Genomic DNA, 14,134 nt, shown 5'->3' on the forward strand with positions numbered 1-14,134 from the left:
GCACTCAGTATTCTGGGAAGTTTGTGTGCATTGGGAATCATATTTTTTCAAATAAAGCCATGGTAACACTCATTTTCCATACAGCACACACACAGCTGGATTCGACTAAGTTTGCAAGGTTTTTGAAATTAGATGTTCATTAGTCATTCAAAGATTTGTTTAAATTATATAAATGCGTATTTGCTGAATGCTGACGGCAAATGAGAAAGTATTATAATGTTTGCCTTTCTATTACTAACAATATAAAAGCAATCGTTATAATGCTTTTTTGTATAAATTTTAATTCCTTTGTTTAACAGTTATATCTGATTATTAGACAGACTTCTGTACGTGGACAGAACTGTTACTGACGAAAGCGAACAAGAGGGAGAATGTGAGCACTGTGTGTTCAGGTGCTGCCGTTCTCAGCACCGTCAAAATAAAAGTCCGGTGCGCGGTCAAAATAAAAGTCCCGCCACGAACGCATCGGCCAAACAGGAAAACTTATCGGCTGATGCCGATATTTGAAAAATGCCAAATATCGGCCGATATATCGGCCTTGGCGATATATCGGTCGACCACTAGTTCCCTCTACCTCTTCTGAAACTGTATCTCTTCCCCCCATTTCCTGTTTCCTCCTTCAATCATTGAAGAATGCATCTTTCATTTGAGGATTAGGTTTGGCATGTCTGGAACTAATAGTGTCCACCCTGCTGAAATATGTCATAAAATGATGAACAGACCAAAGTGGGGAGTGGGGACCCAAAGCACCGTACCGCATGTGACTAAAAGTGCTTTTCTTTAATGTTCCCTGTAATTTGGGCTCTCAGTTGGCCTCAAACTGTAGCTCAAGTGCTCAGGTGCAGGGCCTCATCCCAGCCAGCTGTTCTTCCCATTCTCCCAAGAGACTTAGACCAATTCCTCTTGCATTGTGGAGCTCTCTCCCTCTGTAGCCGGCTGCACAAACTGACTTCCTGTCAGCTCCCTTCTGCTTCCTGTTTGCTCTGATGAATGGATGGTTTCCTTCAAGCTGCCTTTGGTGACGCAAGTAGTATACGCCATCAAAACTGCCTCCTGGAAACAACTAGTCCCTTTCAGATTTGGCTTTTTTTTATTTTTTTATTGTATCCCATAAAAAGTTACGAAGACAATAGCTCAGCTCAGAGCTGCACAATGCTCTTTTTCACAAACACACAAGTGCGTGAATCTTCCTTGTCTTCTCACTCCCCAGCTGTGATTCGAAAGCTACTATGATTTTTTTTGGCAAAATGCTACTTGTTCATGTACTTTATATCGAAATTGTATATCTAAATAATTGAAATTGAAAATGATCTATTTTATATGTTGATTAAGTGTCTTAATACTTAAAGCTACTATATTTAGAGTTGTATGAAAATAAAGTGATCTATGACATTTGGGTGAGGTTACAACATCCTGTGCATATCATTTCTTAATCATTAGGGCCTGATCTGCATGTTTTTCCCGGAATTTGTCTTTTAAGATATTTTCTGAAGGAAAATCAACCTCGTGGGTTTGTTAAAGAAGGCTGATATGACATCAAGCTCTAATTATGCAGTTAGATTTTTTTCTAAATGATTACTACTTTTAAGTGGTGTTTTTTTTTTTTTTTTTTTTTTACAAAATCTGGAAATATACCCTTAAAGGGGTAGTTCACTCAAAATTAAGAGTCTGTCATCATTTACTCATCGTCATGTTGTTCAAACCTGTGACTTGCTTTCTTATGTGGAACACAAAAAAATATATATTTTGAAGAATGAAGAATTTTTACTGTTTTTGTTGATGCAATTTAAAGTATAGGACCCCATTGACTTTCATTGTATGGACAAAAAAACAAAAAACATCAGCAACGACATAAGTAAATAACAGCACAATTTAAATTTATGGGTGAACAATCCGTTAAAGTTTCTAAAACTCACTGATGAAAATTAATTAAATGCTTTCTTTCAGATCTTCACAGACAGATTGAAACTTGTTGAGATATTTGTTGTTTGGTGTGATATGAACGTCTGCTGTGATGTGAAAGGCAAAGCACAGGAGAAGGGGTGTATTAAGGTGTCTTTAATTTACTATTGTCTGAATGCGTCAGAGTGTTTGCCTGCCGGTGAATACCTCAGACATCTACTTACCAACCGTGTGAGGATGACTAATCTCAAAACAACAGGCTTCCTGAGCTGTTTGTGTTGGTTTCAGAAACTTTAACCCCTCTTGTTGTCTCTGTTAGTGCCGTCCTCGAGCTCGGTGAGGTTTCAGAGTGGCACTATGAACACTAATCTCATCAGTTTAGTCACCATGGCACCCCAGCGTTCACAAACTTTGAGCATGGCCTCTGTTTTTGAGGACAGCAGTCTTGCCGTCTACCTCCTGGTGATTTCTATCTACTTGCTTTTAAAGCTCTGGCGACAAGCCTGGAGTTTGGAGCCCTTAGCCAGGGTTTGTAATGAGATATGACAGATTTGGGGTGGGGTTTTTAGGGGAGCCGGCTGAGATGCTCTCAGGGAAATGAGCAGAGTGACAGCTGGGATGAAGAGGGGAGGAGGATTGATTTGGCCTTGAAGAGACAGCAACATTACAGACCCCTGATAAGCACAGTTACACTGTAGTCCTTATAAATTTAATTCAGATTATTTGTGTAGTGTTTTTCAGAATACATGAGTCTGTAACATGGCACTCATTTCTGTTGTCCAGATTTACATTATGATTTTATTTTTAAATTCATTAAAATGCAAGTTGTGCATGTAGTGAATTGAATAACACTTATCCTGTGATAAGCGTGTTATTAATTTCTGAATAAACAAAATCAAAACAAAAGTACGCACATCACTGGAAAAACTCTCAAAGAGGGTGCTCGACAAAAAATATTGATAATGAAAATAAGAAAAAGTTAGCATGTGATAGTCTGTTTTTACATTTTTGTCTTTTTTCTATTTTCATTATTAATTTCTGAATGAAAATTTGTATTTAATATTTGATCACAAAAATGTGAGTGTGGTACAACTGTCCTAATATAAAAATGAAGAAAGAAAATCCACAGAAAAAATTTGCATTGTTTGGCATTATATATATTGAAGCAACGTAAAAAAAATAAGTAATAATAAATAAATAATTGCCCTAATATCTGAGATATTTTGACAATTTATAACACGATACATGTCAAGTTGTGTGACAGTCCAAAAATTTGATATTTATGAATTAATAAAATGATAAAAAAATAAAAGTACTTTTTTATCTTAAAGTACATTAAAATGTATTCAAGATGTTCAAAATCAAAATATTCTTTATTTATTATTCTTTTTTTGTGATCTCTCTTATTTGTCATTGATCCATATGTCATGCAACATGCAGTGTTTGTCTATCTGAGATTATCTTTCAGTCCTTTGTCCAGTGCCAGCTTGTCGGTCAATCTGTTTTGCTCACTCCCGCCCTTCCTTTTAGTTAGAGGCAGTAGAATCAATAATGCATGGCTGTGTAATACCCTGACTGAGCAGATATCTCAGCAGGTAGCTGTGATGATTGTTGTTTGGGGACCAGCGCAGGTATTACTCAACACTATGTTTGGTTCTGTCCTATAATGAAGGTCCCAGCCAGCGCTTTGCAGCATGCTCACCAACAGCTGTGTTGCAAAGACTGCCGTGTAGCCATGAAATTAGATCATTGTGCAATGCTAGTTCAGCAAATGCACACTCAAGGAGGCAGGGGTCACTGCTGTCTGATCACTCTGAGATCGTTTAAGCTTTTGTCACTTTAATGTTTATGACATGCTCAACTAATGATACTCAATCAAACAGGCCATTTGAATCAAGGTCAGTTGTCCTTGTTTGTTGATTCAGAGGGAAAAAAAGAAGTGCTCTTTCTTTAAAAAAATTAAATGAAGTAGTTAGAATTACAGTGAGGCAAGAGTCGCTTTTTTTTTGTGGCGGCTGCAGAAGTAAAACCTCTGCTTCCTCTCTTGTGTAGAATGTACATATCCTGTTGAATGCATGTACTAATATTTATGTGCTTCTTTCTTAAATGTCTAAAATTATTATTAATTTATTTTAATCATTCATATCCATTTAATATCCATTTTAATTGCATAGACAGGTTTGTTACATCCACAGTATTGTGACTATCCAAGTATGTTTCTGGCCTAAGGACTGAGTGAATGTTTTTAGGAGGCACACTATACTTGAAAAACTTTTTAGTAATTAATAATTCATAGTGTTCAACAAAAAGAGTTCAGTCAGCCCGTGGAGGTGGATATGGAGCTAAAGAAAGTTTTTAAGTATCATTTTATTTTCGGTTCTTAAAGGATTTCTGTAACCGTGTGTATGTGTTTGTTCTTTCCCACTCAGGCTGTTTTAAAGGGGTCATATGATGCTGCTAAAAAGAACATTATTTTGTGTATTTGGTGCCCGTAGATGTAGAACAGCAGGATGGCCAGAGAATTGGTAGCACAGTGTTTCTCAGACTTAGGAAACATTTTATGAGCACTTGAGACAAATGCAGAACATCTGACTTGAGTTTCCCTGTGAGTGTGGTTAGATTATACTCTTCCTGCTGTTGATGACAGTGATGGCGTTTACTGCTCTTCTCAAATCTCTACATAAAGAGGAGTGCAGATCACTTACAGTACATTTCAACTGATCCTGAGTTAATCAGTTGCTGTGCTTGTTCTAACTTGTATTGCATCTAGCACAAACTGTTCAGGTTATACTTAATATTACTGTTTTACTTTTCCAGCAGAGTCTTGCTTAATGTGCTGCCATTAGCTCTATACCTCAGTTTCTTTCCCTGGCCCACACATCCCTGTTGGCTTCATGCCCTTCACCTAACCAATCAAGGGCTGAAGCTTTTTACATATACATGAATGAACACATATTCAGCCACAAGAACATCAATATCACGCCACCACTGTGATCTAGACACTTGAATGGACTCTTTAAAATTCCAAAAATGCTTGTCTACACCACATGTCTAGATAAATCCTAGTTTTATTTTACCCCAGTTTGAAAAACAGTTTTGTGGATTTACCCACTACGTACATAAATTTTTTTAAGGATACCAATATACAAATCTGCACATGCATTCTTCTGTTTCCTTTGTGTCTGTATTTATCTCAATAAAAATGAAACAATGAGCTCATAATTGCATTATTAAACCCATGAAGGCCTGACTGGCTCATTGACCATTCTGTGTCTGTGCGTGTTTGGAGATGCTTTGCTTTTTGCTACAATTACAGGGCTTATTTTAAGAGCTGAGGCATTACGATGTGGCACTCATTTCCCATGATCATAAATTATACGGAGGGCAGATAATTACACGTGTCAGTGGTATTGACACATGTTGGCATGTCAGAAAGAAGGCCCGGGTAGTTATTTTCACAGACTAGGGCTGCTTTATGGTATTGTCATGTAAAAATCATCACAGTGAGTCATATGAAGTGGGAAAAACCCAGTCCTACAGTCCTAGGATGTAAATGGTGTGATCTTTGTTGTGTTTGACTTGACCGAGACACAGAGGCTGTGGAAATCCCACTTCTGTGTGATGTCAGAGTGAAAGTGTGCTCTCAGCGCAAAAGCACAATAGAGTCGGGACAGCTGGGTATCATAGCCCTGGGACTGTCACACCCTGCTGGTCTCCTCTCTTCTCCGGGTTGGAATAATTAGAGCATATGGAGGCAAAAGTCATCAGATTTCTTTACAGCAGGAAATGCAAAGGTACTGTCGATTCTTGGACTTTCTCAGGTTGTTTTCTCATCACCTGTGACACTGGTTTGAAAGCTAACTCGAGACTTGCTGTCAATTCATCAACTGAAATGTGATTCTGCAGCTGTAAACAATGAAATAGGTGCTAGTTGGTAGTTTTTCATGTTTGGATGAAGGACTAATTTGAATAATTAAACTAATTGAATAATTAAAGTGCTATACAACAGCTAAATTAGATGGCTCTGCTGTATCGTGTCATGTTTTTTTAATTGGAGCTTTAGTATTCAGGACAAGTAGGTCTATCCATAGTTCTAGGCTTCCCAAGAGCTCACGTAAACATCATAATTCAATATTTCAATAGGCTGTCGGGATTGAGCGGAGTAAATTAATTTGGAACCATGCTTGAGTGCTCGGCGGATGTTGGACAGGGAGAAAGAGAGTCAGAGAAAGATACAACGGAAATGAAAAGTGATAAGCCTGGATAAACTCTCTGTAACGTGTGTGTTTGTGCATGATGGACCTCTGTGAAGAGCTCTCTTGACCCTATGCATTGTCCTTCTGTCTATTGAGAAGTGTTAATGTACCAATTTACTTAATGATGATCATAAAACCTGTTCTTTGAAACATTTGATTTTTGCATAAATGTTTGAAATGTCTGCCCACCAGCTATTTTTGACTTGTTTTAAGGAACTAGACTGGAGCCGCATAGACTAGATTGTGAAATGTGAATGACAATTTTTTTTTCTGCCTGGATCAGAGTATGGTCATGTTTTAAATATGCAGACTTTTTTTTGCATTTTAATTGAGTTTTCATTGCAAAACAATGTCCAAAAGGAACTTTCATCCATAGAGGTTGAGTTTACCAGTCGTAAATATTTCTTGTTTGTGCATTAAAAAAAAAATGCATATATCCCCATTTAGTTATCAAATTACAGGAAAAAACATATCATGATTTTGTTCATGCATTGTTGAGTATCATTTTGATGGCTTAAGGATTATTCCACGTGTCATGGAGTTCTAGAGAAAAGCTAAACTTGAAGCATAGGTTAAAATATGATGGTAAACTTTCCACTTAGGAGAAAAAATCACAAGTCACCACCACCCATGATTGCATATGGCTCTTGCTGAGTGATTATTTTTGCCGTAAGAGAGAGTTCTTTCAAAAACACTCAAAAAATCTGACCAACCCCAAACCTTTAAATATTAGTCTATGGTTAAGTGTGTAGATAGATGATGGCGGTTAGTGTGCTATTTTCAGTAGTAAAATTTACATTTTGTTCTAAACACCTTTAGAATGCATAACCGGAGTGTGAAGTATTGTAATAACTCTGCTGCTTCTCCTCCTCTGATTGGCAGAGATCCGAGCCCAGTTGGTGGAGCAGCTTAAGTGTTTGGACCAGCAATGTGAGCTCCGCGTGCAGCTCCTGCAGGATCTGCAGGACTTCTTCCGCAAGAAGGCTGAGATCGAGATGGACTACTCCCGCAACCTAGAGAAACTAGCCGAGAGGTTCCTGGCCAAGACTCGCTACACAAAGGACCCTCAATTCAAGTAAGAGAACATTTGGCTGTGTTTCCAGCAAGTGTTTTTTTTTTCTTTTTTTTTTCTGATACATCATAGTCCTGTGATCCGTGCCATTACCTGGGCAAGGTTTGAAATCAATGTTTATCCAGGTTTTTTTATCTTAATCTCTCACACAATCTTCTGATTATATAAGAGCTGTTTTGCAGTGAATGTTGAGATGGTTGAGTAAACTCTCACCAAGGTCATGTGATATTCAGTCAACACCTCCCTTTTGGCTTATTCAAGATAAATTCATTAAAATCTACGGTAAAAACCCATAACAGTCATATTTTAGCGTTTAGGCGTAAAAAGAGTCTCCTTGTTTGTCGGAATGATGATGAACCAGCTTCTGTCAATGTAAATACAGTAAGTCCTTTGAGGATTTCACAAGACCCCGCTGTTATGTAAGAGGTTTGTCTCATATCTCTTTGATAGCAGCAGGGATTTTGATCGTGGGATAAAGTCGAGTATTTTCTTTGAAGCCCTTGGTTCTGCTCCAGTGACCCATATTTGATCCTGATTCTGTAGCGGTTAGTGTTATTATGCCATATTACGAAGAAACAGCTGGCGTAAGCCGCGTAACATTAAGAAAAGCAGTGGAAGTGGAGCATTTATGTTCTTACTCAAGATATAAATGTTTTTATTATCCTGTCTGATTGGCTATATTAGCTTATAATGCTAATTTTATTGTTTAGCATGAAACAAAACAGTCTTTTTAGGGGCCCTGATATAATTTTTATACATAGAGCTAGACTTTTGAACAGGCTTTTTTAAAGCTTAGTTGCGTAGAAAGGCATGTGGCAATTATGCCGAAGACCTGGCATTAAACGAATGCAGGTTTCCCGATACAGACTAGCGAGCTTTGAGAATGATGCTGTCTCACATCAGTCATTATGACAGGATATGCTGCGGAAGAGCCTATTAATCAGTGTTATATAGTGTTGCGTTAACATTTATCAAGGTGCTTTTGTAACTCCCAATGTTCTGTATTTGCAGTGACACATTGTCATTCTTTTATGCTTGCTGTGCAAATAGGTTGGACTGGATTTGAGTTGTTTTCCAGGTTCTAGTGTGCGTACCTTGACAGGTTTCTTTCTGGCGGTTTTGCCCCAGGCACTGTTTTGACATGGGGGATATCCAGTGCTTGAACTTTTCCTTCATTTCATTGTTTCTTTCATTTTCCACCTTGTCATGTGCTTCTCTTTGCTCCTTTCCCTTTTCACTCTCTGACTTTTCACGTTGTTTTGCTCTTTGTATTTGCACTTGACTCCTCAGCTCCCAATATAATGGTTTGGAGTGCTGGAGGCTTCAAGTCTGAGAAAGTCAACATACTGCTCTCTGACAGCTTGTAGAAATAATCAATAGATAGCACACATGTTTTTTTGAGAGTGGTTTTGTGTGACAGCTCTGTGCCTTATCAGACCATGGTGCACATGAGACCCCTGTGTACCTTAGATCCTGGGGGAGGTTCAGTTTCAAATGAGAGCTACACATGCATGCTCTAGTATAAGCGGTGGGTGTACACCACAATATTCATTTTTGGTCAACAACAATATATGTCATAATATAGACTTTAAAAAAAAAAAATGATTCAGAAATTACTGGAAAAAAATAATAATAAGATATTAATTAATTATAATAATAATGATAATAATAAACTTTTAAATAATAATGTTTTTTATTTGAAAAATTATCTACATTTTAATTAAACACATTTATCAAAAAATATGAAAAATGATTCAGAAAATATAGAACTAATGAAATAAGTAAAAATAAGAATGTATTCATATTAATCAATAATAATAATAATAATGTGTGTGTGTGTGTATATATATATAATTGCAATTGTAATTATTTCTCATTTGAACTATTATCTAAATTTATCAGAAATAAAATATTTTTTTATGGAAAACCTTCCGGGAAAAAATATAGAAATAATTAAATAATAAGAAAACTGTAATAATTAATTATAATCAATGACAGTAATTATAATCAATAATAATATTAATAATAATAATATAATATATTATTGGATAATACAAATTTATAAATTTTATAATTTTTTTATTTGAACTGTTATCTACTTTTTAATTAATTAAACATCAAAATGTAACTAATAATCATGGATGGATGGATGGATAAAAACTAATAAGAGAAGAAGAAAATGCATCATTTTATTCAATACAATGTTATGTTTTTCTAATTTTAAGCATTAAGAAGACTTCGCCATCAGGCAGTTTTTGCTCTCTTTTGCTTGCATTTCCTCTCCGAGAACTCATTTCTTCATTTTAACGTCATTTCTTCTGCTTGTCTCCTGATTTCCTCATAGCTCATTTTTTTCTTCTGCATTAGCCCCGCATTACACCATCTCTTTCTCTGAACACCCCCTCACTACACCAAGACTCCAGTAACCCCTGGTCATGTCCGCCCTGATACCAGTGACCCCCACTGAGATATTCTAATCGGATCGTAATCTCGTCCTAAATACAATACCCTGCCCTCCGTGGATCCCCTGAGCTCCAGGATTCTAGTTCCAACATCTGCATGTTTAACAGGCAACATCTGGGACTATGATGCCATGAAGGAATGTGAGGTATTTTCCGGCCTCGCTCTTCCAGAAGAACGTAGCTGTCGGTGAGGCCCCTAACCGACAAACTAAGGGGCATCTATAGGGATCTTTTGGAGATGCCTGATATGCTGCTTATGTTCTTACAGGGTAGAGTTCAGCTCAATGCCTTCCATTTTCCCAGTCAAGGGTCAAATGGCTCCTCTATGTGTGGTATGACAGTGTGCGTCATTTGTTCAGCAAGCCAGCGGGAGGCCCGATGACAAGTCTCCCGGCAATGAAAGGACAGCATGGTTAAGAAACACGCGGTCTGGAATGATAACACGCCGTGGTACTGACCTAATTTCTAGCATGCCTGATTTTCTACAAATGGATTGAGTTGATACAAAGAAGCAACTGAAACTCACCACAACTTCTGGACTCATGACAAATAAGAAGTCTGGTGGTTACACTGGTGCCACACAGAAGTGGTGATGTGTCACATGCTTAATGGTCCACTCTGCTGATCCAAGATTACACTACGAGCCAGTTCTCTACTTTTCCCCCTTAAGAGGTCGAGAGGAACAGGTTATGGACAATGGTGGTTTCGTCATTTCATAGTTTTTAAAATGTTATCGTATGGTGTTACCTCACTTCCTAATGTCTTGAATTTCTTAGTCCAATCTCTTATGGTTATGACATGTTATCAAGTCATGTCGGATATATCGTATTTATGAGTTGAACGCACATGAACACCACCACAAAATCATTGGCTGCGTCCGAAAGCCTAGACAGCCGACTTGCTGCCTCGCTGCCTTATGAGGCAATGACTTTGCAGGCAGCGTTTTTGCACGAAGGCACCTCATGAAACTCATGAATTTCGGACAGGCTTCTGAGGCAGCGTAACAGTTTAATGATCTACAACAAAATAGAACGAGTTTTGATGATAACTAAACAAATATTTAATTATTATAATACTGATTTCTCGCTAGAAATAACATCAAAAGTGCAAAAAGTTAGTCAGAAACATACATTTACACACAAACTGACCACCAAGCGCAACTTTCAGACACCATCTTTATTTTTTTATCCCAACCGTCACGGAATTGGAAAGCACAGGATTGTGGGATATCAAAGGCAGCGAAGGATACATCTATGCTGCCTTCAAAATTTGATCAGAAGAAGGTACCTCCGGAGACAGGAAGTGAAGCAGAATTTGGATTCGGACGTGCCTTGATGCCTTCATGCCTTGAAATGCTGCCTCTGAAGGCAGCATTTTAGAGCTTTCGGACGCAGCGATTATTACGAGTGGGGAAAATCTAAATTTTCTTTAAGCCCCGAGTTGGGGGCGTGTCAGTGAGAAAACATGTCGGATGCAATGGATGCTGACAACGACTAGAGACATGCAGCGTCTGTATTGATGGTAAATTTGGTGAAATTAATAAAATATTATATTATTGTATAATTACCATAGAATATATGATGATTCAGTTTACATCACCTTCATAAATTGAATGAAAACAGAAAAAAGCAAAAACACATTGATGCACATTCTTTATTCATTTTGTAGATGTAGAGTTAAAAAAGTTTAATTTTATGTTGAAAAGTTAAATCGTCATCTTGTTCCGACCAAAGTGACTTGAATGCACCTGATGTCGTAATTTACGACTTGTCAACTCATAAATACGAACTTCCCAGGAGGACTTGTATGCACCATTAGTCCAGGGTTATCCAATTCTGCACATGGAGGGCAACCTTCCTGCAGAGTTTAGCTTCAACCTGATCCAAAACACCTGCCTGGAAGTGTCTAGTAATCTGTAAGACCTTAATTAGCTGGTTCAGGTGTATTTAAATAAACCCTGCATTAATGGTACATTCAAGTCCTCTTGGGCAGTTCGTATTTACGAGTTGGGAGGTTGTAATTACGAGGTCAGGTGCATTCAAATTACTTTGGTCAGAGTAAGATTGTGATATACCTTTTCTACAGCAAGATGTTTAACTCTAGTTCTACAAAATTATGCATGATAAATGTGCAGCAGGTGCTTTTTTATGGTTTTATTCGATTTACAAAGGTGCTTTAAAGTGAGTAATGGCACAATGATGTCATATATTGTATATTCAGCTTAGCTGGTTTTATTGTAAATGTATATTTTTTAAATGTAATTTAAACAAATTTACTAACAGTACATATATTGTCAACAGGACTGGACACCCTTATCTGTCTGGAGGCCAATGAAATTTGCCTGTGTTAGACTTCCCTACACAAGTGTCGTAATGTTGCCTGTTCTGCAGTATCCAGTGTCACGATACCTCCCGGGAGGTGTGAGGAGGAGCTCAGGGTTTTGTTTGACCAGAGGAAGTGAGTCTGTACTTCATAAGTGTGTGACGGTAAGAGAAAGCAGGCAGGGCAAGTTTCATTTCCTCTCCATTTTGACTAGCTTGACTGATGTCTTCCCAGCATCATGTCTGGACAGAAACCGAGGCCTTGTAAAACACTTCTCACCAGAGTGAAGAATTCCCCTCGACACTTTCTCATGTACCTTCCAAACAAGACTTTATTTTAGTCCAACCAAATGTCAAGAGTTCCTTCATATTCTTCATTTCTTAAAATTCTTCACATGCCACCATGTCACGTCCCTGGTGTATGTCACCTAGGAATTAGCCCTTCTTGGCTTTGTGGAGCGTTCCATTGGTGAAAGACCGTCTCTGTCTGCGATGACCTTGCTGTTAATTGGGCAATTCCTCCACTCATGTGACCTCAGCTTTTTCATGGCCTTCCAGAAATGACCCGGAGCTCCCTCGTCTGAATACCCATTTAAGAACCCTTTCCGTCAGGCCATACTAATCTCATCAACGTCCCTTTGTTCATTTCTCAAGAGGAACTGTGTTTCTCCCAGGACTCCATCTTATGTGGTTAAGCATGTGTTTTGCTTCTTTGCATATGAAAAAGTAAATTAGTGTGTTTGGGAGGATGTTTCTCAGGGCTGTCAATGCCTCAGGTTGGTTTTAATCATTCAACAATTAATAGACTTTCGGTTTCAATTTCGGTATTCTTAGTTTTTACACACAATTTAGAATTTTTGAAGATTTAAAGATTTGTTTTGTTGGTATATTCTTGTGTTCTCATGTTCCTTGTGTTATGATATGTCCTACACCATGTGTCAATTAATGGAGGTGTTCCCACCAATTTTTGGCACACATCTCCGTGGTTTAGCATCAGGAACTCGCCTTCTTTGAACCCTTGTTGTGCAAGACCTTTATTTTTGCTTCACTTTTTGCTACATGCTCAAACCGGTTTCATTCTTCCCTGTTTCCCAAGTCTTGCTTTATACCAACATGTTGTGAGACCATTGGCAGAGCCAGCATCAAGATCTCATTCCACTCTTTACCTCAGCCGTGGCCTCCAAACATCCAAAGGCAATTATTTCTGCTACACTTCTTAACCGCTGTTGTTTAGATGGGGGAAAAGGGTGTCTGGGAAAGTTGATGGAGAGAAACGTTATTTGTGAGAGTGGTGTGTGCACATAAATGTTTTAAATATGCTGACTTTAGTTGCATTTGTAGTTGAATTGTGACTGCTACCTATGTACTGCGTGTTTTTATTCAGTAGGTCTGTTTTAAAGTGTGCTGCTATCTGCTCCCTATGTAGTCAGCTTTTTTATAAGGCATCATCCTAACCAAAATAAAAACCTCAAAGTGGCTGATACTTGGGCAGCAACTCAATTAATGGTCACAATGGTGCTACAAAGCTAAGGACTTTAAGCTTTTTTTGTGACAGTTTAAAAGTTGAAAAATTATGTTGAATAAAGAATAAGGAACATATACTTGATATTTCTTAATTTAGCTGTTAATTGCAAATGAGTTACATGAGTTAAATATTACACGTTTTTGTTTTTAGATGTAATATTTTTCTGATGAATAACAAATTGAATGTAGACCTACATTATTGTTATTTTCTGTATGCTTTCATTTACAAAAAAAAAACAAGAAAATACCGTTTCAGTTTTTCTACTTCAGAATTTCATGTTTAATTCAATTTGTTATTTGCCTTTTCTTTGTGCTTGTTTTTGAAATATACTAGCAATTACTGAGTGAAAATTGTTTCCACACCATTATTTTTTCAGTGTAGCATATATTTGAGCACTTGGGCTCCATAAACAAGCAAATACACGGTAATGAAATTCAGCAGTCTGTCAAAGAATTAAACTCTAATTATATGAATCTCTTTCCTTTATCATCTGTAGAAATACCTTGGCTGTTTGATGACGACAGTAAATTTGGTCTTTTTATTCTGATCCCATCATCAAAAGAGTTGCACGATGAAGTGAGATGTGTCCTGTCCTT

The 14,134-nt window shown here is 37.6% G+C and overlaps 1 protein-coding gene across 1 annotated transcript in view; it reads left to right on the plus strand.

Moving 5' to 3' along the window:
* Positions 1-14,134, plus strand: part of srgap2 (SLIT-ROBO Rho GTPase activating protein 2) — a 136,663-nt gene that overhangs the window by 63,668 nt on the left and 58,861 nt on the right. The window contains exon 3 of the mRNA XM_016551340.1: positions 7,041-7,233. Coding sequence (XP_016406826.1) covers positions 7,041-7,233 — 193 coding nt within the window. The remainder of the gene's footprint in view (positions 1-7,040; positions 7,234-14,134) is intronic.

This window comes from Sinocyclocheilus rhinocerous, unplaced genomic scaffold (genome assembly GCF_001515625.1).
Source record: "Sinocyclocheilus rhinocerous isolate Xijiao unplaced genomic scaffold, SAMN03320098_v1.1 scaffold14, whole genome shotgun sequence".
Taxonomy (NCBI): Eukaryota; Metazoa; Chordata; class Actinopteri; order Cypriniformes; family Cyprinidae; genus Sinocyclocheilus; species Sinocyclocheilus rhinocerous.